General features: G+C 32.3%; 2 protein-coding genes across 4 annotated transcripts in view; one reads left to right on the top strand and one right to left on the bottom strand.

The window, feature by feature from the left end:
• LOC119676703 (cadherin-86C-like) overlaps positions 1-27,789 on the top strand; it is a 373,671-nt gene that overhangs the window by 302,494 nt on the left and 43,388 nt on the right. The gene's annotated exons all lie outside the window — the stretch shown is intronic.
• Positions 27-27,265, bottom strand: LOC119681353 (cadherin-86C). Of its 3 annotated transcripts, none has more exons than XM_038094518.1 (11): positions 26,718-27,265; positions 22,560-22,643; positions 22,291-22,416; positions 19,838-19,987; positions 16,900-17,014; positions 8,049-8,241; positions 6,475-7,810; positions 6,270-6,418; positions 3,854-3,944; positions 3,149-3,363; positions 27-3,088 (listed from the first exon to the last, which is right to left on the bottom strand). In XM_038094518.1, the coding sequence occupies exons 1-11, from the start codon at positions 27,261-27,263 to the stop codon at positions 364-366; spliced, it is 5,730 nt and encodes a 1,909-aa protein (XP_037950446.1). In that variant the 5' UTR covers positions 27,264-27,265; the 3' UTR covers positions 27-363. The 3 variants fall into 3 exon arrangements, with proteins under 3 accessions (XP_037950446.1, XP_037950447.1, XP_037950448.1); XM_038094519.1 differs by having other exon boundaries at positions 6,270-6,400; XM_038094520.1 differs by lacking the exons at positions 27-3,088; positions 3,854-3,944 and having other exon boundaries at positions 3,155-3,363; positions 6,270-6,400.

Genomic DNA, 27,789 nt, shown 5'->3' with positions numbered 1-27,789 from the left:
ATTATATATTATAGCAACATATATGCGTAAACCACTTATGTACATTATTTATTATTTAAAAGTAGGAGTATTACATATGGTATCTTGTTCCTAATACTAAACTTGGTAGTTGTCTACACTTATGTACATACATATTTATATAAGATATTTACATGGGAAAATGTGCACTAAAACTGGTTGCAAAGTAAACTAGTAGCTATAAGATAAACAAGCATTTATCTAACTAACTAATATTTTAAAGCTATCACATGGAATTTTCTTTTTGAAAAAACTAAACACAATTTGCAATATATAAAGTTGATTTGCCTAAAGCTATGGCGCTGTCTTACGTTGTCCCAAACTGCATCGGTTATATCGGTTGTTTTATGAGTATTGTGGTGATTCACCGCCAGAGTTGATCTTCTTCACTCTACTCACATCGTCGTAAGCTATTGAGAAAACACTTTTTTTCTCCGCAATTGGATTGCGTCGCCCCATACTATTGAGCAGTGAGTTCATGGCAATACCAGAATCATGATCATCTTCAAGCGTGGAAGCATTTAGCTGTTTCTGCGTCACATGTTGGCTGCTGGCTGTTGTGGTTGACGGGTGTGTTGCATTTGGATCTTCGATATAGAGATTGATTTTTGCATTGCTGACTTTAACTTCGTTCTCCTTTATTGGCGAAGGTTTCGGTTTGAGCTTTTGACTGCTCTGCGTTGGTTTGGAATTTGCATGCGGTGGTGTTTCTGGGTACATATAGTGTGGCAGTTTTGTCGGTGGCACTGGCACTTCAGGTGCATTTTCGCGTTCGAAACGATGCTCGGAATGTTGTAGCAATGGATGATTTGTTTCAGTCTCAATTTTTGGTTTATGTTGTTTATTCATGACAATGTCTTCTTTGAGTAAGCGATTCCCTTTGGGCGGTGTTTTTCGTGGTGCAGGTTCTGGTTTGTATTTTGCGTCGTCCAATGCAATGTCGTCTGGTTTGACATTGAGACGAGTTTTCGAAATACGTTTTTCACCCACAGTAGTTTTCTTCTTACTAGACGCATGTGTTTTAGAAGAATCTGTTGATATGCGACTGCTGGCAGATGGTTTTTGGGTTTTCTTTTTCTCATAATACCATTCCATATATTTAGGTACATTTCGTGTACTACTATCAGCCACTTCTTCGGCATCTAGTAAATCATTTTCGCTTTGATAAATGCGCTCCTTAACCATGCGCTTTGAGTCTCTTATTTCAGTAGTTGTAATTTTTGTACCATTGTTACCATTGGTTTGGTATTTAGAAATTGAGACACGTCTTTGTGGTGGTTCAGAGGTTGTTTGTTTACGTTTTTGTGTGGGTGAACTATTGCTGCCTTTGCTGTCTCGTCGTGATAGTCTAATCTTAGAATCGGAACGTGGTTCATGGTCTTCAGATAATGATCTTCTATATACGCTATGTTGTGTTCTATTAACACCGCTACTACCAGCTCCACCGCCGTCACTGACATGTATCTCGAAACGGTGCTGATCTTTCGGTTTTATTCTATAGGCCGCATTATGTCGGTGGTGACTAGGTGTGTAAGCATTGCTTTTAATAACAATTTCGTCAGCATCAGAATCCATAGAGTAACCAGCCTCATCATCTTCCTCTTCTTCAGCTGATTGTTCATAGTATTCTACTTGTTCTACACGTATTTTATGTCGTCTTTCCTCTTCTGGACTACCAGCCTCTTCATAGGAGTCAGAAAGCATTTCACGATTAAGCGATTCAGTACTTTTTTTTGTTTTGACTGCTTGCATCATTGCCTCATTTTTCTTACGCCTTAAAATGCTTGTTTTAGTTTCACCGTGGTTTCGCAGTGGCTTTTTGGGTGGCGAACGTTTGCGATATTCGTAGAACTCATCGTCTTCCTCCTTAATGGGCGTGCGTATTTTACGTTTTACCTCTTCAACCATAACAATGCGTTTGCGTGGTTTTGTTCCAGTACGGTACTTTGAGCGTCTTTTCGGACGTTTACGTTTAATCCAGTAAACGCCTTCAGGACTATTTGGTGGGCTGTAGCGCACATATTCGTATTCTTCCTCCGACATTGAGTCATCATTTTCACTACGCGCTCTGCGCCTTAGCGTCACGCCTTGTGCAGTAACCGAAGTGCGTTGCAGAAAGCCATCATCAGCTTCAGTTTGTGTGCCAGCTTCACATTCGGTTTGAGTTGCTATGGCCATTGATTGACCCGGAAGACTTTGTGTTTCTAATGCTACTTCTTGTTGCGTGTAACGTGTAACTAGTTTCTCCTTTTCTAGTAAAATCTGCCGCAAAAGCGCATTTTGTTGCTTAAGTGAATTTTCTAATTCATGAGTCAGTGACTGATTTGAAGTTGCCGGCTGCATTTGACTGGGAAAACCATCCACCTGTACACCCATAGCGCCTTGTGCAGGTTGTGTGTGTATTATTTTGATTTCAGGCTCTGCTTGTGAATAAACAATGCTGTTTGGTCCCGATTTACCCAAAGGAAATGTGTCGCCTTTGAGCGTGGAATTTTGTTGTATTTCGTTTGGCATGGATTGCACGTAGGTGGCGCCTGGTATTATCTGATAATGTTCGCGTATAATCTGCTTTCCATCAGGTTGTTCTTCGATGAAACGCCGCATTAATATCTCCTTGCCGCTGTTGTCAACCATTAGCAATTGTGGATGAGATAAGTTTGTCGATTTAATTGGCACATTCACATAAATATTATCATCATCAGCAGCAGCGCCTTCGCGTGTTTTGTCTCTGGTCATGAGTTGTAATATCTCGACATTGCCATCTTTTATGAAAAATTCACGTTTATTTTTGAGGCTGCTTCTTGCGGTGTTGTAGTCAATGTCACTGCCGCGATCAATTTCGTGACGTCGCATTGAATCGTCATCAATGTGACGTGAGTCCTCATAGCGTTTGCGTTGCTGTTGTGCCATTTGTCGATTTGCTTTGCTGCGATGAAAATGTTCTCCGGAATCGTCAACCAGTTCTCGTTCATCTAACACATCTTCGATGTAAATATCACGATCGTTAATTAAATTAGTTCTAGAGTTATGAAAACTAAGATGAGTATCGTCTTTGGCTGTATGGGTATTTCTAAGGATTAAAAAAATGTATTAAAGTGATTACGAATTATGAATGAAGCGTTGAACTTACTTAATTCTAACTCGTCTATGCTGCTCTTCGGCGGATCGTACACGTCGGCTTTCTTCAACTTCTGCCATATCGCCGATCGTTGTTGGATGACCGCCTACGCTTTCGTCAGGTTGTTCGCCGCGTCCATCGCGGAACTCCCAACGGGTAGGTTTCGTTCGTGGATCTGGTGGCTTCTCCGCGGACCAGGCCTCGCGTCTTCCCATCCACTCTGCGACCTACGAAATTGAAACAATTTTAAATTATTTATTTTGTACTCGTCTAAAGAAGATATTGTATATGGTAAGAGATAGTGATATGATGAGAAAAGCTTTGCCATTACCTACTTAACTACAACAACAACAACTGAAGAGTGTGTTAAGTCTAGTTTTAAACCTCAACTGATGGATCAGTTCAGTTTTCGTTAAATTTTTAAAAGTAAATTTGATTTTTTAATTTTTAAAATTTGTTAAATAAAAAGCATAAAGTATACCAATAAGTAAACTACCCGGTAATAAACAATTTGATAAGGAAATAAAAAATGAAAAACTTAAAATTGCGGTGCAAATTCGCTACGAAATTTTTAATTAAAATTGCTTTGCCGAAAAATGGTGAAGTTTTTTAAGTTAAATTTTTGCTAATATGAAATCAAAATAAAAAAGCTATGAGAACTACTTTACAAAAAGTACGAGTATAGCAAGAATTTTTGTTACGAAAATCAAAATCTACCTGAACAGATTTTGTTTGTTTTCCATTTGCCATTTCCCTATGAACTAGATGAACATCGTCTTCAGTTCTACTGATATTAACTATTCTTTTGCTACAATAGAAAAAGAGAGTATTAGAGATGATAGAATGATCGTTTTTTTGTTTTTTTTTGTTTTATTTTGCATATATATCGCTTCATTACGCTTTTTAACAGTGGCGGATTGGAACATTTAGGAGACCTTCTAGGTATAGATACTTTTATCATAACTTGATAAATATATCCAAACCTTTTATCATATTTGAAAATGTATATTAATCTTAAAAAATCCTGAAAAAAGTAGAGTTAACATCTAAAGTCATAAGAAATCAATAGAAAATACCAATATAACTGCTTTTGGAGATGTAATGACGCATATAATATAAAGATTGTAAATATATCTTAATTTTCATCGCGATAAAAGAGAAACAAGCCTGGTTCGCTGAAAAATGTGGAACATCAATATAAGAATAACAAGACACATAATGTCTTCCAAAGAGTGGTCGACTCTACGTTTAAGAGCTAAGTGCTGTTAAATAAGATATAACACAAAGGTTATCAAAAGGGTTATGAAATATATAATTTTTCTGTTAGAGATATAAATACTATAGTCAAGTCATATTTCCCTTCAATATTTGGAGATTATTTGTATTCACTTATTTGATGAATAATTGAAATATGATATAATATATATTTTCTTTAAAGTATGTATTAATAAATAAAATTATTCACCAAACATTAAAAAGAAAGAGGACAAAGGGAAACTGTACCGATTAACTATACGAGTACATAAAAAATGTCATAATGTGAACCAAACGTAATATCACTTCAGTGATCTTATTATCATTTATAATATTTCGATAGCAAAAAAAAACAACAGAGACCAGATATTTCTAATAATTTCTATATAGAAAAATTTTAAAAAATTTTAATGGATGTATATGCATAATATCCGAGTATCAGGTTGGTACAGATATTACTATAAGTTATAGCTGTCAACAATCAACTACGTGAAATTGGAATTATTACTGGATTGTAATGTAGAATCAATTTAGTGAAAAGTATAAAGATAAGTGAGAAAATGGAATTACTAAAACATAATAAATTCAACAGAACAAAAGCACTGTGAAAGGGAGTATAGATTTCCTCTTATAATTTTTATAATTTTTATAATTTTTATAATGATAGGTTATAAGGAATGAAATACATGTTTGACTTTAACTTAAGTGACATGTCTTCTCTAAAGAAAGATATTACACGTATAAGTACAACCACTCATGCTAAGTATTGTTAAGTGAACGACCCAAAAGTATTCTATATCCAAAGAGTGTGTTTGAAAAGTATTATTCCGTAGAGTTATGATTGGTTGGTTGCAGTGGCAGGTCAGCAAATATTCTTCTGCTACCCATAATTAATAGTTTTTTTAAGGACAACAGCCCTCGCTAGACATCTTGAGACACCTATAAGAAGAAAAAACTAAATCCATCTTTTTGAATTTAAGTAGTTTTAATGATCTTTCGTCCTTGTCGATATTAAATTGATATATATCGACGATAGAGAGTATAAAACTGAGAAGTTTCGGGATGTACTATTAGAACTCATAAATACGAACAAGTCAAGTTATTTGAGCCTAGCATACTTATCTATTTAACATTTTATCAGAAAAGTGACAAGCTGTAACGATGATAAGGTTTTAATAGCCTACATTTTAAAGAAATTTTAAAATACAAAATAAAATGAAAGAAGTATTGAATTCAGTAATTATTTATTATCTCTGATATTTGCGGGACTTATGTTAGGTTGTTAAAAAACACTAATTCGAATTCTCAGCTTCACATAAAGTGACTTAATGATATCAATACAGAACTATTATGCATTATGTCTATAATCAAAAAAGACAAAATATAGACTAACAGTGAGAAAAAAATATTAAATCGAATAGACCTTTTCATGTTTCCTTTTTAATTCGAATTTCTTTAACTAACATTTTGATTCAAAGTTAAATATTATCCGAAAACTTCTATTAGACCCATTCAACAATACAAAACTTTACATTTAAATTTTTTGGTGGGTGGTCAGGTCTACACAATGTCTTTTATTATATATAGGAACATATATGAAGATTTTCGTAGACAGCAATCAACTCATTTTCATAATCATTTCAAGGGCCCTAAAATCTTAGTAAACCTAATGTAAAAGTCCGCCACTGTATAATTTGTATTGAAATGTAGTAGTTTAGTTTTCTACAGGCACAATACTGAAGCAAATTTCTACATTATTTTAAATAATATAAAAATGCAAATTTTTTAATGGAATATTTAACTAAATAGTAAAAATTTTTTTACCGTCAAATTTTCATGCCAATAATTCTTTTAGGACTATTTTATTTAGTGGACTCACCTTGTGGCACCGTAGAGTGGGCACCAGGAACAAATGCAGCAAAGCAACAAAATAAGAATTGTTAACGCGACTAGTGTTGCCAACAAAATTAACAGCCAAAAGAGCAATTTATTTTCGGCCTTGTAGAGCGTCTGTAATTGTGTTAAATTCTATTAAAATTAAAATGAGTGCAACTCTGGGCATGACAATGCAACCAGCCACTTACCTCTGTGTCCGTTGAGTCACGCGTCATTATGGCAAAGGAACTATTGTGTTGTGAGAGGCGTTGTTGTATCTGTGATATATCCACCACAGATGCGCTGTCATAGAGCACTGTTGCGGTCACCACACTGCGATCTTTCATATCGGCATTACCAACAGCTAAATTCTTCGCACCGGGTTCATCAGGCCGCAGAGGCCTTATTTCATGTATTATAACTTTACCGCCTGTAATAGCAGATAGAGTTTCTTCGGTTTTAGTCTTATCGGGATTACTACCGGGCACCACAAATGTTACGGTGCGTGTACGACTTTCTGGTGGATAGATACGTATGGTTGTTGTGCTGAAACGTACTGGTACACCCAAATCATAAGCGCGTGCAGTCAAGACGAACATGTCGCTTTCTGGTGGTGGCATTGTATTTGCTGTGCCATAAGCTTGTCTGCGGTTTCGTGCATGAATTTGTTTTTTCGAACGTAAATGTATCTTCTCGCGTACTGTCAGCTCACCTGTAATCTTATCCAAGGCGAATTTGTTTTCATAATTGCCATTGATTATCTCGTACCGTACTTCATTATTTGGCGCTGTTGCATCCTTGTCAACTGCATGTATGAAGGCCTTCGTTGTAAAACTTTGCAAGTCTGTGCCCAAAATAAACTCATAGAGATCCTTTTCGAATGTGGGCGTCTCATCGTTGACATCAATCAGTTTAATTACTAGCAGCACTTGCGCACGATTTCCTGTGCCATCGTTGTCACGCGCCTCGACGTACAAATGGTATTCGGGCATAACCTCACGATCGAAGCCGTGATTGTTTGTTGAAACTGTTATTAAGCCAGTCTCTGCATCTAAATTCAACGAAGTATTCAAATAGCCCAGTATGGCGGTGTAGCGTACACGACCACCCAAATCGGCTGTATCCGCATCATCAGCGTGTACTTGTATGACCTTTGTGCCTACGGTCATATTCTCGGGCAACTCAACCGTGTACACTGGCTGGTCAAATACGGGTGGATTGTCATTGACATCGTTAATGAACACAGTCACATTGACAATGGCAGAAAGATTTGTTGCCGGACCAAGTTCTTGTGCTAATATTTGGAATTGCACTGATTGTCGTTCCTCATAGTCAAGCAATACGTTGTCACGCACGCGTATTAGAAACGATGCACTACGCTCAGCGACATTTGGCGATATCTCGAATGTACCGTTATTGTTAAGTAACGTTAACGAGAATACGCCGTTCTTGCCAGTGTCGTCGTCATAAACACGCGGCACATAAGGCTCCACAAATGTCAGTGCTGTACCTTGCGGGGCATTTTCATCAACTCGCGAGAAATAACTAAGCAGCATAAAAGGTGGGGGAAGCACCAATGGAAAAACAAAAATAAAAGAAAAGAGAAGAGAAGAAAAGAAAAGGAATAAATTTTAGTTGTTAAATGTAAATGTGAGTGAGTGGGCATAAATTGATGTTGTTGACGTTGTCAGTTGTGCAGCGTTCAACTAATGTGTGCCCCATCCATACTTGGAGCAATGGAAGGAGACATAACTGAATTCTAGTTTTGGTTTTGCATACTTACTGATCGTTCTCGAAGTAAGGCGGTGAGTTAGTGCGCTCTGGTAGGAAAAATGCCAATTGGACTGTGGAAGCCATTGCTGGCGGTTCGTCACGACCAACCTTAACCTCTTCCGCAATTACTGTGAGTAAGACGGGATCGCCCACATGCGTGATTGCTGCGATATCCTCAAGAGGTCGCATTAAAAAGATTTCGCCTAAAAAACAAAAAAACAGAAAAAAAAATTAAATTAAAATAAGGAAACATGTTTGATTGAAATTGACAAGAATTTTCTTAATGTTTTTCTCATACTCCTCTCTTAGTAGATGGCTTGGTATTAAGGCTTAAAATTACGACTAAGATAGGCAAGCGAACTTGTTAATTGTGTAAAATATGAAAAAGAATGTAATATTTTAATTAGCGCATAAAAAAGCAATATAAAAATAAATTTCCTTAGTAAATTTCATTTAAAGTGAAATGTACGTTTCAAATTCTCTGGTGTAAGAATAATTAGTGAGACAAAATTGAGATAAAGTCATCTTCATCTGATACCGATCGATATGAGATACCGATATTGAGAAATTTGTAAAAAAGATTTTTTAAATTAATATTATAATTAATGTTGTAGGATATGAAAGATAAATGAGATGATAGGTCATAATTTGAAAGATATCGCCTTATAGTAAACCCGGAACTCGAAAAGAAGGCTAGATATGGTTCAGCTAAGAGCGCTATTGAAACTTCTATTAAGAAAAAACTTAATTGTGATTGTTCTGATGCACCCAAATAAAGCGTTGCACTGAGCCAAGTCCTCTTGAGAGATAAGCTGCCACTAGTATCTACAGTCAGCCAGAGAATAGCGACTAGTTCAACAGTAAAAAAAAACCAAAACTACATTGTAAAATCATAGAATGATATTTATAGTGGTGTACCTCTAAGTGGCTCAAAACTATGTTTCGCTAGAACTGTTTTATAAAGTTTTACAGGGAACATAAATTATTTAGTGGGTAATAAGAAGATACACAGAAACCATTTATTAAGGCTGTAATCTTTTTTAGGAATAGTAAGTCCACAGAAACTAAGCGCATAAACTCTTTTATAATCTCGTTCATTTTAAGAAACACCGCTTCACTGTGAGTATTTGTAGAAACATAGGTTTGAGTTGAATGTGGCTTTTTTAGAAATGAAAGAATTTATTATTTATAGTATAAACGTTAATAATATTATATTATTTTCCACTAAGTATTATCTAATAGTTAGTATTATCTTCTTCTATGTAGTTTTTTCTACTAAGTGAAATCTTCTGGTTAGTAGTATCTGCTGTTTTGTAGTATCTTCTGCTTAGCAGTAGATTCTGCTGAGCAGTAGTTTCTGCTTAGTAGTATCTTTTGCTTAGCAATATCTTAAACTTAGCAATATTTTTAGCTTAGCAATATATTCTGCATAGCAGTATCTTCTGCTTAGAAATATCTTATTTCTTTATTATATTATTTATTATATCTTTGCTTAGCAGTATTTTCTGTTTAGCAATATCTTCAGCTTAGCAATATCTTCTACATAGCCGTATCTCAGTGGTATATTCGGCAAAGTAATATCTTGTTTTAAGTAGTATCTACTGCTTAGAAGTATTTTTCACTTAGCAGTATTTTCTACATAGTAGTATATTCTGTTTTGTAGTATTTGTTGGTAAGGAATATTTTTTCCTAAGCAGTATCATCTGCTTCATAGTGTCTTCTGTTTTATGGCATTTGACTGCCAAGAAGTATCGTTTACTTAGTAGTATCTTTCGCTTAGTAGTATCTTCTGCTTTGTAGTATTTTCAATTTAGTAGTATTTTCTACTAAGTGATATCTTCTACTTAGTAATTTTTTTGGTAAGTAGTACTTCGGCTTAGTAGTAACTTCTACAAAATAGTATCTTCTGCTTTCATATCCCCCGCTGGGTATCTTCTACTTTACAGTATCTTTTGCTTAGCAGTAATTTTTACTTAGCAGTAATTTTTACTTAGCAGTAATTTTTACTTAGCAGTATCTTTTGCTTAGCAGTATCTCAGTAGTATATCCTGCAAATTAATATCTTGTGTTAAGAAGTATATTCTGCTTAGCAGTATCTTTTGTTTAGCAGTACCTTCTGCATAGTAGTATCTTCTGCTTTGTAGTATTTGCAGTATCATCTACTTCATAGTATCTTCTGTTTTATAATATTTGACTGTCACGTAGTATCGTTCACTTAGTAGTATTTTTTTACTTTGTAGTATCTTCTGCTTTGTAGCATTCTTGGTTTAGTGTTACTTTCTGCTAAGTAGTATCTTCTACTTTCTCGTATCTCTCGCTAATTATTGTAGTTTGCTTAGTAGTATCTTCTACTAATTAGTATTCTGCTAAGTATTATCTACTATTGTATTTTTTGCAGTGTAACATTCACTATCATATCATATCTTCACATAACACGCGTAGAAATGAGTTGAAGAGAGATTGACGCTCTATGTAATTTATAAGTTAGGTTTCTTCAAGAACTTTTAAATCACATTTATTATTTATTAGATTCGTACTGCTTTACAATAGTGACTTTCACACAGAATAATTTATAGATTTAAGTCACTGTGAAAGCTTGAAAGAGCCTCTATTTCTGCCATAATTTTAACTGCGTTAAAATAACTGCCAACAGGCAGGCCTGCTGTGAATACAAAAGATAAGTAGTGCAACACATGCCAGACATTAAAATAAATAAAACTCTTTTACGTTTCTTCTAGGAAAACACTTGAGATACTTTTGAACGTGTCGAACTGAAATTAACACTTTTGTTTGCATTATCAGTAGAAAAAAAAGTGGAGAAGAGCAGACTACGATTTGCATTAAAAACTGCAAAATAAATAATGCAAAAGAAATGCAAATACTTCTGATCTTATTTTGAATGGGAAACTGAAGTCTGGTAAAGATTTAAACGTGGGAAAGTGTAAAACCCAACCTATCGAAAAGAAAAACAAAAGAGTTAAAAGGCAATCATATCCACTTCCAATAGGAGCTGCGACAGGAATATTTGTTAGGGTTAAGTTTATGACAGCCATAAAGACAAAGCCTTTACCAAACTAACGAGTTGAATACTTAAAGAGCAAGGCGTGCATATGTAACGACTTTTGAACAAATAGTCAGAAATGTGTCTGCAATCGCAATGGAGTGTGCAGTAGGTAAGCGCAGTTCTCAGAGGATACAGAGAAGACAATAGCAATGGTCTTAGAAAACTTTAAATATATATACCAAGTATAATAACATACACGTACTAAGGTCAAGTGAACTTGTTAACGCAAAGATGCTACGTCTGTATGTGTATGTATAAGAGTATGGCTTTTAGTTGGTAACTAGTTTGGGTTCCTTGAATAATGCTGAGATGTTTAAAGTGGCAAAAAACCAAGTCTCCGTGAAATCTGCTTAAGCGCAGAAGCCACAAGTCGCTGAAAAATATTTTCGTTGACGATTTAAACTTGCAAATTCTTTGTGCGATTATATTGAATGCAGAAAGTAACAAATCGTCTTAGTTTAATATCAAGAATTTTATGCAACCTGAGGCCTGCCTAAGCCTGCATAAATGCACAGAGTCGTACCTATACGAAGTCCTACATACTAAGTACAAATATTGTTTGGCATTCATTGTTAAAGAATATTTTATTTGTTTAGTATAGTATTTCTCTTTGTTATTGTGATATTTGTTATTGTTGTATTTGTTGTTGTTATTGTTGTATTTGTTGTTGTTGTTGTTTTCTTAGTGAATTTTGTTATTTGTAAAATTACAGAAAAGTCACGATTGGGTGCTGTGATATTTCTTTTAGCCTTAATCAGTCGTGTTGCATTGGTAGCCACAAACGACGTATGGCAGGATCGACAACGGACAGCCTAGCAAACAATTTGTATACATGCACATTTTAGCATATTTTTGATGCATCGCATTGTTGCATGCAATTCCAATTGGTTAGATAGTGGCCTGGCACTGCCGAGCAGTTGAGGCTGCATCTAATTAAGGTTCTGCATGTACTGTGTGCAGCAAGCAGCTCAATTGCAGTGGCTCAGCTGATTTCAGCACAAATTCCTAAATTATTGTTGTTTTTATAGTATATATAGAAACCTTTTTTTCAGTGGTATCAATGGTAGCAGTGGTTAGTTGAGGCAGAAGAGACAAATTTGTGCAACTTGTGGCTATGCTAACAATTTATAAAGAAAGATAATAACAAAAAAAAAAAACTTTAAAAATAGAAGAAAAAAAATGAGATTTTAGCCAATTGTGAGTTGCAAATGATTCTTATTTTGTTATTATTATTTTAATTTTTTCTCTTTTTTCTTTAATTTTTATTTTTTTTTTGGTATTAACTTTCATAGTACTTTCAACTTTCATGATACTCGCAAAGGATAAATTGAATGCAGACATAAGTCAACTAAAGAGTCAAGCAAAATCCTCGACCAAATCAAATTGAAGACAACTCAAGCAAATCTAATCTGAAATACAGCGTCTTTGCAGTAAGAACATAACAAGGAAATGTATGCACTCAGAATATCAGCCCAACCAAGCCAATCCAAGCCAAGTTAAGCCAAAGCAAGGCCAGGCCAGGCCAGGCAAGGCAAGGCAAGACAAGGCAAGCCAAGTCGAATCAAAACAATCAGCTGCAGCAGCTTTATGAGGAATTTAACAACTTTGGCGTATGACTGCAAGAATGAGTCCCTTGTTAACTGCTGCAATCACGGCTCTAGCATTGCAATCGAAATTTTTTATACACTTTGCAGCACGTATTCCATTAAATGGAATTGGTCTTTGTCTTGGTCTGTTTGCAGTTTAGCTGAAGCTGCAGTTTAACTATTGCAGTCTTCCTTCTTCTCAACAGCATTTCCACTTATTTTCATTGTTTTATTTGTTATTTTTTCTTATTGTAAACCTTTTCAAATTTTAACGCTTATAGTTTTATTGTTGCGAAAATTGCGCGTTGTCTTTCTTCACTCCCTCAACAAATGGTCGAACTTATAGTCCAAATGAAATCGACCGCATCCAATTGCATCGCCTGCACCAAAACCCAACTAAATAAGTTACCAATATTTTAGCAGCTTGTTGGCATCACTCATCATAACCAAGTCTCAAAGAGCCATCTGGTGTGGATCATTATCGTAATAACTTTTACATTAAAGAGGGAACCAACCATAAACATAGAATCAACACAAAAAAAAAACGAACTGCTTGATTTGATTTTTTTACAGAAATTGTAAAATTAAAGAAAATTATGCTTCATACACATTTTTTACAATAATTTTCTTTTTTTGTTTTTTTTTCTTCTTATTTTTCCATAATTTCATTTTAAGTGTAATTTGTGTGGAACTTTTGATCTGCGGTGGAATTCGAATGCTTCTAGCACAGATACTCGTATATGAGAGCGCGAGATCATATATCAAACCTTACATTCAAACATATGTATTTTCTCGGATGTTCAAACACTTAAGTGCATAGATGTTGTTTGAAGGTGTAGAACTAGTAATTTAGTCGATGCGATTTAAGAAAAAATAAAAAAAATCGTGCATTTTCCATGCCATTGCATTTCCATTGCAATAAAACAATTTTTAAGGGCAGTTCAGTAATTTATTTTGTAATTTTTTTTTCAATCTTTAGTACTACGAATATAATTTTTATTACTCGAATTTAATATGAGTTTAATAGGCTTCGTGTACGAGTTAAGGTAATTCTAGTTACTTTAATATTAACACATCCACATTCCCATCCACATTCACATCCACATTCACATCCACATCCACGCTCACTTAGTAAACAAACTGAAAGTGAAGAATTTTATTTAGCAAAATATCTTTTCGTGTTCGTAGTTACTCATATATACGGTACTAGAAGATACTATTTTGAGGTGGAATGTATACATGATTTACTCTATCACACCCGCAACATATCGTTAACGAACTTGTATCGCAGTTTAATGAGAAAAATATAGCCACGATTAGAAGATTTTCTGCAAATTACAAGAAAGATGTAAAAATTATTAACTAATAAATTAGAAAATTCTTCCGGAACACGAAAATAAGGTATTACATTTTATATTGGATTTTCATTTGAACATCTTTAATTTAAATCATAAGAAGAAAAAAAAATAGACTGCTTTATTGGGAGTCATCATCCTTATTTATCATTCTCAATGATAAGAGTCTTGTTTAGTTAGTTTTTAATTGAATTGAATAGTTTGATAGTGAAACGCTTTCCTGATCTTTGCCCATATAGTGTCTTAATGGGAAAACCTGAGTGATAAAATTTCATATGCAGTATATAGAGGTAAAAATTTATAATGATATTATGATATTGATCATAGGATCAATTAGGAATACTGCTTTGAAATCGATTTACAGCGAACCTACTGTAATATCTATGAAGTATTAGTTTTAAATTAAAGTAACGTCAGAGCAAGAAAATTACAGTCATCTTACTGCGATCTATTAGAAATATTACTTTGAAATTCTTTTAAATCGATTTAGAGTGAGCCTACTGTAATCTATATGAAGTATTAGTTTTAAATTATTGTATCGTCAGTGGAAGAAAAGTGATCTATTTGGAATATTACTTTGAAATTCTTATATCATTGAAAGAAAATTGAAGAAGAAGAAAGAAAGAAAGAAGAAAATTGCGTGGTTACTGTAATTTATCAGAAGTATCAATTTGAATTCGATATGTAACCAGAGAAAAAAAATTGCAGTGAGATGACTATGTATGTAGAAGTATTATGTCGAAATTGATGTATCATCACAGGAAGAAAATTACAGTCGTGTTATTGTTATTTATTACGAGTAGAACTTCGAAATTCATGTATTATTAGAGGAAAAAATTGCTTTGAGGTAACTGTGATATATTGCTTTAAAAGTGATGTGTCACCAGAGATAGAAAATTGTAGTGAGGTTGAATCAATAAATCAGTCATTAATGAGCTATATAGACTATATAGGAGTGCGTTATTTGAACCCTTCAAAAGTAGAAATAAAAGTTGGGTTAAGCCCAACTTCTTCTATAAACGAAGAGTATATGTACACATCACAGCATTTTTTTTATGTTGCTTATTTATTCTTTAAGCACTAACAAAAGTTTTTGAGAAATATAGTTAAGATAACATAATTGGTAATAACCAATTTTTCGATTACAGTCAAAGATATTGGATGGTTGGTAGTAGTGGTAACTTGATCAGATAAATTTCCAAGTACCTTATTAGCGATTTTTCGTCGTTTTGCCAAAACATTTCTCGCAAGAACCCCTAAGACTTAATTTTTCCCTGATTGATTTTTTCCCTGATTTTCCCTGATCTTTGACAAGCCTGATCAGCTGTCAAAGAAATACCTTCCTGGAAACATATTTCTTCTAGACGCCTAAGTCGGGCATTCTCAGATATTGAGAAGATATATTTTTTTTTTATATAATCAACATATTAGGGTTATAGCGGAATTTAGGGACGTGTCATATTGGTCCGTTGTTTATTTTGGTAGTTTTCTTGTTCTGTTGAATAAGTAACATTTTTATCTATGATATCACAACGGATCATTATTTGTACGCCTGTGGGTTTTGGTATGCAAGTTTATTTTTTTAAGATAACGTAATCTAGATACATTTTTTTTATCTCGGTGCTTTCTTCATGCGGTATGCCCCTAAAAAAACTCAAATTAATGTCAAAAAAACCAAAATTATAATCAACAGATGTGGCAGTGAAGTTGATCCCGGGCTCTGTATCTATAAAGAATCGGACTCTTGAAAGGTTTAAGGTGCTATTTTACTGTTTAAGATGATAAATGTGTGTTCGTTATGCTGCGTACAAGTTGTAGATTAAATGAAATATGAACACAAATTTCTAGATATATATAGATATATATATATATATATAATACATATATCTATGGACCTAAAAGTTTAAAGTACTTTTTGTACTACATTTTAGTTGGTATTGAAGTTTTTATTAATAAATGTATGTGGTGAAAACTTCAAAATTGCTGTCAATACGATAGCTTAGGAACTGATATGAAAATTTAAAAGTATTGGCGGTTTGGCTGTGTATTACTAAAAAAAATGTTAAATACCAAAACAGGCGTTATGCTGAAGTCCAAGACAAATTCGACTCTATAATTCGAGAAGTACACGTTTAACTCTACCAAGAGTAATGTAAGTAATGTAATCTTATTAAAAATTTCAATTATTTTTAGGGGTTATTGATCTGTATTGATATAACGGAGTTGCTTTAGTAGTAATACTCAATCGATCTATACTGTCTCTGCATATAAATCAGTTCCCCGTCATTAAAATTCTGCTTCATTTATAGTCAAGGTTGTTTGGAATTTTTACTTTTTTATAAACTTTTTTATTTCAGAACTAATTTAGTGTATGAAACTAAAACACTTGATAAAATCAGGGGAAGAACAACAACAACAGCTGCTGAATGTGAACGTGAGAAACATATTTTCGAGGTAAATTATGTGGTATGAAATTTCAAACCATTTCCTCTTCAGACTTTTTTCATACAATATCTCAGCTTTTTTTTCTTCTCAACTTGGCATGAATCGTAAATGTTGTTGAATAATTGCCTCAATTTTAATGCCAATCAAATCGCTTGCAAATGAGCTCTCGAGGAATGCGAAGAAGCTCCAGTTTTTTGTCTTATCACGACAGTGGCAGGCACTTTGTTGACAAGTAAAAATTAATGGAGCGTACAGAATCAGAATTTGAGATGTGTCTCAAAAAAACAAAAAAAAAAAAAAGAAATCCTATTGAATAAAAAATAATTAAAAACTGAAAAAAGCATTAAAAACAAATATTTACGAAAATTAAAAAAAAATTCTTTAAAGATAATTTCCTTTTCCTTCACTTACCGCTCGTATCGTTGATGTCAAAAAATGATGTGAACGGATTCCCTTCGGAAACAAGTCCGTATCTGACTTCACGAGGACTGCCTTTATCGCCATCTTCAGCGTGTACTTGAAGGATCTGTAAAATCATAAAATTAAATTTTATTAATAAAAAAAAAAAAATAAAAATAAATATTTAAAAAATATAAACGTATACATTTTATATATATTTTAAGTAGAATTTTTAGAATTTTATTAGAAAATTTTTATTTACAATAAAAAAACCGTTGAGCATAAAACCCGGAAGCAGAAATTTACACGTTCATTGAACTTTGGCAACAAATCACGATTTTCGACGTTGCTGTTGCAAGAAAATCTGTTGCTGGCAACAGTCTGTAATCTGCAATTGCTGGTTTGTTGCTGCTGTCGTTGCTCGCGAAACCGCAATTGTAGCTGCTGCGGAGAATTGATAGCCTTTAGTCGCCTTCAGTTGCCGTTAATGCCGCTAATAGATTCTCTAAGCTGATTTTGTCGTCAGATTTAAAATTTCTTGTTGGCTTAGGACTTTGGTTCGCATTAATTAAGTTTTAATTTAATTATAGAAAATCTGATAGCAGAAAAGGAAATAGTGGAGGTGCTCATTAAGCTAATAATGCGGGGATTATGCTATATCTATATTGAGAAATTTTAAACATATGTTTTACATGTAACATAAGCTTTAAATCTATGGTCTATGGATTGTCAATATGTTTAGTTTAATTGATTAGATATTTTTCTTTTATGTCATAACATATTGGATGTTTAGTGACAATTTGTATTCTAAAGTCGGTTTTTTTTTGGGAATATTAACTCTTGTTTCGAGCGTTAATTTTTAGTATATTTTGCTTTTGCCTTTTGTCTTCATCAGGAGAATACCTAATATTATATATAAAAGCATTTCTTCTTTTTCTTTGTTCCGTTAACTCCCAGTGGAGCATAGGACCTCAATATAATAGCATAATACATATATATATGTATATATACAAAATAGCAATTTATGTGTTTTAAATTGCTATTAGAGCTGTGGATTTTGATTATTCATATTTATAACGTAGTCAGGATTATGCCAAGGTAGGTGTTTAATAGAAAATGTTTTATTTTATTATGACTATCATTCATGATGTTATTTTTTAGCATTGCTTTTGCAGTATATAATCTGTAAATTCAATTGTCAAGGGACAGATCAATCCCCTAACTCTCCACTCCTATGTAATACGCTACTGATTCATATCAAAGTATTAAAAATAAAAAGAAAATCTTTAGTCTTTATTTCTTTAAAGTAATTTCAAGACGATACCTGAGAATGGCAATGATACTGAACAGAATCGATTGAATTTTTTATTATAAACCATAAAAATAACGATGAAAGTATTTTGACTATATCAATCACTCTTTCAATTACAATAAAAGTGAATGAACATTTTAACCCTAAAAAAATTACTAAATTATAAAATTTTTTATAAAAACCGGTTTTAGTCTGCGGAATTATTCTAGTGTGTCCAAGCACATTCGGTACACTTTTCTCATTTATATACGTTACGTTCATTTTGGGACAGTTTCTCACTATTCAAATATACTTCCTATTATTTATTTCCTTACCTATGTAAGTACTTACTAAGAGAGCATTAATTAATATGTTATGATTTGACTGTAAATGTTAACTATTTAAGGAGGTATAAAAATACTTCTTATATAGTTTTTTTATAAGATTTATGTTGCTGACGTTTGGAAGGACGGGGTTTTTAATCACTTGAACTAGTGCCTGTGTAATCATTTGCTTCATTACTAACTATATAAGCATATTCGGGTCCTCAGCAAAGCATTAATCAATTTTGGTTGACTAATTTGTAGCATCCCACTAATCTATGAACTGGGTAAAACTCACTTAGCTCTTAATAGTATGAATGTCTTTTTCAAAGCCACGGCCAGTTATTTATCTGGAGATATGAATATTATATTTGTTTTTATAAAGGCAATATCAACCGAGCTTATTTTTTTCTATACAGTTTTAAATTTATTACAGATTTCCTTTATCGGTAATACTAACGTTATCAGCTTTGTTTTAGTACTATTCTATAGTTTCTATATGGACGTGATATTGCTTATACTAAGTTTAAATAATTAAATAAGTCTCTAAAAGCGATCTGGAATGTGGTTAAACTGATAGCTATTCCCAGTACAATTTTATTCGTTCATATTTTTCTCTCAGCAGATGAAGGGGGTCTGTGTTTACAAGTAAAGATGGTTTTTATTTGCTTTTAAGCGTAACATGTCACGGAACTCATTGAAGTCATACTTGATATTTTTTGCCGTTTTTACGTTTTTTAGAGCTTAATTATAACATAATTAGGTTAAATGATATTATTACGGTAACCGCATGTATACTCCTAGGTCTATTAATTCATTTTAAAGCTCATATAAATCTGGAAGTATTTTAAACTACTTCGAAATTTTAATGAAGCACTAAATGCTCTTCAAGGTAAGAACTTGCAACTGAGATATTTACTAAGAAGTAAGTATCTCAAACGTGTAACAATCTCTTCAATTAAATTTTTCTGAATGCTGTTGAAGTTGTTTGTATCTTTTTCTCTGCAGGGTATTTAACTTTTTTAAAAGTGTCGTAAAATAATTTAGTAAAATGATAATAAAATGTTTTATATATTATAGCTCTCATGAGTTATTTCGTAATACATATCATATGTTTCGAATATTCTATACATGTTTACTAGATTCTATGCTGTCATAAATTCATTGGAACTAAAAGTATTTACTGTTTATTGTTATGATTTTGCATAAGAGAACAGGCTTTAACTAATAAAAGACCGCACAGTAGCTGAAACACATAACGATGCTCTGTATTATTTGTGATTGTAAAAAGTATCTGAAGTTGTTAGGAGAAGGTTTGCACAACATGTTAACTTACCTTATCACCCGGAAGTATGCCAGGTGGCAATTTAGTGACAGGTGGAGCTAATGTGAACACTGGTGGTTGGTCTTGGACATCTTGCACAATAACCACAATCTCCATACCGGCTATATTGCGACTATCTTGACCAGGTTCTGCATAAGCATCCTAAAAATAATAAACAAAACAATAAAATTTAATAGACTGGCAATAAACTACAAACACACACACACACATACATACATACAGACAACGATTCTATTTAGAATAACAAAAAAGTGAAGAGTGAAGGTTCCTCTACTACTCGTAGCACTGGTACGAGTAAATATGCAAAGAGTCTGTTTACCATTCAATAAGAAGGAATTATCAATTATTTTGATTCGTTCAAGACTTAGATTACATTCGATGCACTTAAATGGTTTTTTATTATTATTATTTTATTCTTAACTGATGACGTTGTTGCTTGCATTGCTAAAGTTAACTGTTAACTAGAAAATGTTAATGACCAGTGCAAATCTTAATTAACGTGATCAGGCAGCAGGAACATGGAACCACCGTTAAGTAATTAGGAAGCTGTGGCCTGTATCTTAATGGTTCTTATGTTTATATTATTATTATTTTAATATTGTTGCCATCACTTGAACTTATTAATGATATGTATTTGAGATAGAAATCATTTCAATTTAGTTTCATGCATAAATATCGTTTTAATTTTAATTGAAAAGTTACTTGATATGTGAGTATGTGAGCTCACTTTGGTACATAAAAGCATCTTGCCTAGCAGTAGATTTATTTGCGATGCAAGAGTATCTCGAGTATGTGTAACTTAAGCACAAGTTCGAAGATATAAGAAAACTGAATTGCTTCTTGAAAATTACCATAAAAATGAAATTACAAAAGCAAATAAATAAATAAATAAATTAAATTAGAAAACAATAAACAAAAACAAAGAAATGCGATTGTTTTATTTAAGCAGTAAAAGTAATTGTGTAGAAGACTGCCTTTGAACTTTCTCTTGTCAATACTTACATTCTGGCACAATTCACGTATGCATTTTTTTCTTTAACATTTTTTTATCTTTATTTTTATTTTTATTTTTATTTTTGTTTAAATTTAAATATATTTTATTGCATTAAATATACGCTACTTGCACTGCAATTGAACTGCGCTGAATTCATAAAAATAAACCTGAGTGTGCCCCAACAAGCATTGAGGAATACTTAATTCGAGCAGCGGCGTATATGAGATACTTGCTTACTCACATGCATTCAGAAGCGGTTCGACATGTACGCTCCGGTCGCAGCAAAGCAATGACTGCCTGCATTCTCGTATGTTTGTATTTCATACGAAGAAAGCTTATCGCTGCTAAGAGATTTTCCATTCGAGGCAGTTGTGAACGCATTACGTTGCACTCGTTACAAGCTGCCGCTTTTCCGAGTATCTGCGCGCCTGGTAGCATCGTTGGACCAGTTGTAACTCGTTTCTTTATTCTTTTCAACAAGTAAATGCGGATTTTTTTCGCTGATCATATCGATTTGATCGTATTTATGGAGATCAACAATCTTAACTGTGGGAGTGTGTGTTAATTTTTCAATTAAATATGAGTTTAATTACAACGAAGCCAAAGCGGATAGCAGTGAGTCGGACTACAGACTCATGATGTCCATGATCAGCGAGCTATTTTATGGTCAGTGGAAATGCTTGATTACGATATCATTAAATTGCATAAGTGAAAAATATCTTGTAAGAAGATATATTGTGCTGTAATAAGCAAATAATTTATTTATAATTTTATTTATGCTTTAATCAATTTGAGCAAGGCTCATAATTAACATTAGTCATTGATTTCTCATACCAATATTAAATTTCAGATTGATTAGTTAAACCATTTCTTATGGAAGTCATTTGATTTTGCTAATACTGATGCATGGCTAAATCATAAGCAAATTAATGATTAATTCATTATCTTTAAAAATTACTTAAGTTGTTGATGGATCCTATTTAATACAAAAGATGTTTGCAGTTGTTTATAATATCCTAACTGTATCAATTAATATTGTATTTGATAGTTACTATAAAAATAATCTATGAATGAAATCAGTTAAATGGTTAAATTTCATTGAAAACTATAGTTATTTGTTAAAACTTGTAAACATATTCTTTCAATAGAAATATAGTACATGTTGAAAATTATATATAAATCTACTAAAAGTATATAAGAATTTCGAAAAAAACTATTAACTATTTTTAACACTATTGAAACGTTAAAAATAGTTAGTTACTTATCTACCAATTTCTTTGATATCGACAATAAATAAACTTTGTATGTATATATGTATATCAAACATATTTTAAATGATCTATAAATATATATAAATTTCTTGCTCTTCTTTTTTATTTATTGACACATATCAATTAATAATTAATTATAGACTATCACTATATATATATTGTGATAAAGAATTACTTACATTAGCTAATATAGTTAAATGATACATGGCTTGTTTTTCGAAGTCTAGTTGTCCCAGTAGAAAAACAGTTCCTTCCGTTGTTTCCGGAGAGACGATTTTTTGTCGTATGGCAAAGAGGGGAGAACCCTATGTAGAATAATATTTTAATTAATTTCTCTAAATAAATTTCATATTAAAAATTTAATTACTATTTTTAGTAATTTAATGAAATCATTAATTAAAAATTATAAAAATAATTAATCAAGTACTTCACATTTTAATTGACTTACCCATAGTTCGAGGTAGACTGGTTTTTGGAAAAGTGGATTTTTGCGTGCAATTACGTAGTCAAGTTCTGTACCACGTTTGGCATCCTAAAAAATTGCAATAAAAATATATATTTAATAAAGTTATAATACATATATATATATATAATTTATATATGTTGATGAGTATAATAAATAAACATGACTGTTATAGAAGTATAAAGCTTAGAAAATTCTTTTTATGGAATAAGACTTATCGTACAATTATTATTATATATTATATATATATAAGTCTCATAAAAGTTGTTTTATAAAATAGCAAATCGAGAGTTAATAGTGTTTGTATATATCTACATATATTATTATAATATAGTAGGGTACATGTTTATAGACTTATTGTGGTTTAAAATTTCATTGTATTAAGCACTGAAATGTTGGATTAAGTAATAGTTATGGTATATATATATAAATCCAGGACTAACAAACAAGGTAACGAGTGAAAAGAAGAGAAGGTTTACAAAAAGGTTACTTTTATTGATTGTAGTTACTCTTAAGACAAAATATATAAAATTGTTATATGTATTATGAGACAAATCACAAGAGTAGTTAGTAAAAGTCTTTTTAAGCATACAGTATATCAATGGGTTCAGTAATTTTCTTCGGTTAAAAAAAGGTTTCGTTAAAAAGTATTTTCTTAGTATAAACAATGAGAAATGGGGACTATTACATAGTAAAGATAGATGTCCATTTATGATAGTGATCGTTTAATAGAACTATTAATGTAGTTTATATTGTTTTAAAAATACACTTGTTTTCGAAGTATTTTTAAAATTGAATATACTTATGCATTGGTTGCTTATTTTTATTTTGTGTTTTTGGTCCAGCTAGCTGGAATATTTTTGTACTTCCATTTTCTTTATTTTATTTTTTCACTATTCTGGTGCTGTTAGCTGGGCGTTGGAACTTTGATGTTGAGTATTTTTTATTTTAATGATTTGTAAATAATGGTAAATTGTGGTGTCTTAACTATATAATAGTCTTAACTTGATTTTGAATAGTTTTAACACTTTTGCTAAATTTAGGTATCCAGTATTAGTCATAAAAATATCAATTTTTAATAAATTCCATAAAAAATGTGTTGAACAAATTCTTTTGTTTATTTGTTTTTATAATCAAAATATTTTTTTTAAATTTAATTTAAATAATTAAATCATTAATCAATTATTAATTGTGTTTGATTTTGATTTGATGCCGTCACACTTGTTAATTTTGTTAATTGATTTTGATTGATATTGATTTTTTTCGTATTTATAAGAAAACAAATTGATACATTATAAAAAGAAAATTAGCATTTTTTTTTAAATTTTTAATTGTTCACTCAAAAAATGCAAAAGATAGAGTATTAGAGTTTCATAGAAAAGGTTTATGTCATTACTTTTGAAAAGATGTTGTGTTTCATACAAACTTTAACTCATAAAAAAGCGATTTATTTCAGTTAATGTGTGTTTTAAATTAGCATTAAAAATTATTAATAAACGAGCAAAAAAATGTTTGTAACTCCTTAATTATTTCAAATTTATGCCTCATTTATAAGCTGCTACCGTCATCGAACCTACTATTATCTCGTCTGAGGAGTAATTAATCAACGGCAGCAGAATAACCCAAAGAAATGGTTAAATTGTTGGATATATGATATGTCAAAATAGCAGATTTTTTCCATCAAAATCAGCTTTTTTCATTAACTGAAACATGATATTAATTTATGAAAAATTGTTGCCTCAAAATGTATTTTCAGAATTATTTAATGTATTTTTAATTAAAAGGTTGAGTTTAACAGATTTTGCTGGGAGCGTTGCACTCATGTAATTGTGGGGATCGTTTGACGGATTATGGATTGTGTTTTAAGAAGTTTAAGTAATTACCGAAATCAGTTTCTTTTTAAAATATATTTGTTTATTTACTATATATAATAAAATATTCTCTTACACGACATTTTGTTAAAATTTTTGTTCGATATAAAAATAAATAATAGACTTTCTCCGCATCTTCAGTGAAAGGATCAGATCAGACTTACGACATGAAAGCACTCGGTGTTATCAACTTGCGACAGCAATCCATTGATTGGACTGGCTGGTAGAGGCTACTTGATGCCACTAAGAACGATTCAGGTTCATAATGTGTAATCATGTAAGTATGTATAATTTTTAATAGGGTTTTATAAGACAATTTTTGAACTCATATGCGCAAGTGCTAAGAAATGAGTAACATTTGTGGAAAAAAAGAAACCATGTTTAGTTCTCATAGTAATAAAAAAACAAATAAATAGATGGCTTTCACTAGAACAGTAACTAAAAGATGCTAAAAAACTATCCGTGCAAAATATCAATAAGTATTGTTGAGCTAAGAACTTTCAATAAAAAGTTGAAAAAGCTGTAGTACGGTATATTATCTACTTATGTATAGTATTTGCTGAATGCATTCTCTACATAGTAGTAAAAATATGTGAGCCTAAAGTATTTTAACTTTCTGTTTACTGGAACTGTAAGGTATACTAGAGAAAACTAGGGAATACTATTTTGTTAAGCAAATTTTAGGTACTAAATAAAATTCTGAGAAGTTTATTAGTAGGTAAATTAACGCTGAATCTGGTCATTTATTCCCTTAAACTGTATGGCTTATGATCTGTCAAGAAATTATCTTTCAAATTGAATGTGAAATCTTCAGCTTAAGTTCAAATAGCTATTTAAACCGAATTCTTGAAAATATCTAGCCAAAGGTGTCACGAGCGCACATATCTTTCCCACTTTTCGTTTCACTTCATAATACAGTTGCACAAGGCTAGGTATAGTGACGGAAGCAAACCTTAGATTCTGTGAAGGGAATGAGGAGTCGACTACACATGTGCTTTTAGAATGCCCTACGCTAATGCACATACGGAATAGACTCCTGGGACTGTCATCACCGACGGTCGCAGTGTCATATCCCCTAACAATAATAATAATAATATAATTGCGGTATTGAGAGGATACTATCTAATGGGTAAGTATGTCAATCGGTTGTAGCTCTTTTCTACGATTATTGCAACGGTTGTTGACTAGAGTATAGTAGTAGTACCTTTTTCAAATGTATTTTTCGGATTTTAATTGCCCGTTTGGAATGCTTAAAGGTATAGCCCAATAAAACGACAGTAATTTCTCTATTATAAAACAGAATTTTCCTTAATACTTAACGCCCATAAATAAAGGTCTCAGTTATTTAAACGATATTGTATTTCCGCTGTTCATAAATTAGAGTTATCACTATTTTACCCTAAAACTGTGGTATTACAATGTATCCATTTTGTAGAAGCTAAGTAGCGGGGTTTGTTCGGAGATGAAGGTTATCATCAATTATGGTCATCTATAATACATAATATATGTTATATTTTAGTTGGTTCTATAAAGTACATTAATGGCGGATCTGAATAAAATTTGTTTCTGGGGTTATATAAATAGTATATATAAAATTAGTGGAAGTAATTTTGAAAAACCTTGCATTGCTATATTGTTTAGTAATACTTTCTCTACTTTAGTGCTTTCGTTGACAGTTGATGGAACTTTATTTGTTTAAATTATTACATATTTGTATAATTTATGGGCAATAAAATATTTTTTAAGGGACTTATTTATGATTTAACATAGTTATTATAGTTAATTTTCTCTATTAATGTAAAGAAACCGACAGTCAAAATCCGGTTCATGTTAAAGTTTTTCTTTCTTGTACATTTTCAACTTTAATATCCATAAAATACTATTAAATCGCTTTTTAGTTAAACATTTCCCATGATTCCCATAGTTGCTTCTCATAATTAATTCAATAAATAATGTAATAAAATTTATTATTTTATCAGCACACCGCTTATGCCTAAGTATTTAAACTATTCAAAGGAGTGGTTGCCTGCCTTAACTAAATTGATTACAATTCCGTTCATATATGGACAAAATTAAACTTCATGAATGTCATAAAGAAATAAATGCATAATAAAATATACAATTTAAGAAACGAAGAAAAGAATGCAACTCTATAGATACATAGTAATATGCAAATATGACCGTCTTTATGACAGGCACTTATATGCGTTATTGTAAGATACCTTACTCACTTATTTATAATTCTTTTAATTTATGGTATATAAGTACTCACCTCTGGTATCATAATGATGCCTGGTTTATGCGGAAATATGAGGTCATGTGGTGTTGTAAAATTGGTCGCTGTTATCGAACACATTTGCGTGGCCATGCCACCTTTAGTGTCCTTAACCGAAACTTGGAAGTCATAATAGCGTCCGGGCTCGAGACGTCGTTGTAATATAACATTTGCTTGGCAAACGGAATTGTACTTTGTGCATGGAAGTGATTCTATTTTAACGGTAGATGATGAAGCATCGCCCACAAATTCAAATGTTAGCGGATAGTCAAACTCTTCATCGGTGGCACGCAAACGATAAATGACCGAACCGACCTGCGCATCGGCCGGCACTAAAACAAGTCGCATACGCGTCGATGGATCAAATTTTGGATCCACGCAATAAACGTGCGATGGGCAGAGCATACTAATTAACAGGCTGATTGTCAATATTCGATATGCAGTCAGACGGCTCAGCATGGTGAAACAAAATGTTGGTGAGACAGTGGCAATGAAAGAGCGGTGCTGCTGATGATTGCTGCATTTTCTATTGCTGGAAGCCATTTCTGTAATGATACGAAATAAAAAAAATTTCCTTAATAAATAAGAAAAAATAGAAAAACAAATAAATAAAGACAACAAGCGATTACATATTCTATGGTATATGGCATATGGCATATAGTATATGGCTTAGCAAATAAAAGAAATCACAAATCGAAGAATTCAATTCGTTTGGGAATGCGCGCTTGCGTACGAGTTTATTGACTCATGAACGAACTGAGCTAAACAAGTGTCACGGGCTCTTGAGAAGTTAAAAAACTCATATAGGCACTCGTCTATAGTCATAAACGTGTGCATTTTTATACGTACGTGAAAAATGCATAAGCTGCTTATTAGCCATGGCAATGAACGGAATAGCTTGACTTGACTTCGTTGGTACTTGACTCGGCGTAGAACCTTAACAATCTGCACATCCGGTGCCAATGACAATATTTCATTTTGATATTTGTCTTTCGCAATTTCCAATACTCACTGCACAAACTAAATACTTTACATTTATTTTGATTAGCGTAATTTTATGCATTTAAGG

This window comes from Teleopsis dalmanni, chromosome 2, assembly GCF_002237135.1.
Source record: "Teleopsis dalmanni isolate 2A chromosome 2, ASM223713v2, whole genome shotgun sequence".
Classification (NCBI taxonomy): Eukaryota; Metazoa; Arthropoda; class Insecta; order Diptera; family Diopsidae; genus Teleopsis; species Teleopsis dalmanni.
Note: the sequence above shows the minus strand (reverse complement) of the source record. Positions and strands in the feature narration are given on the sequence as shown.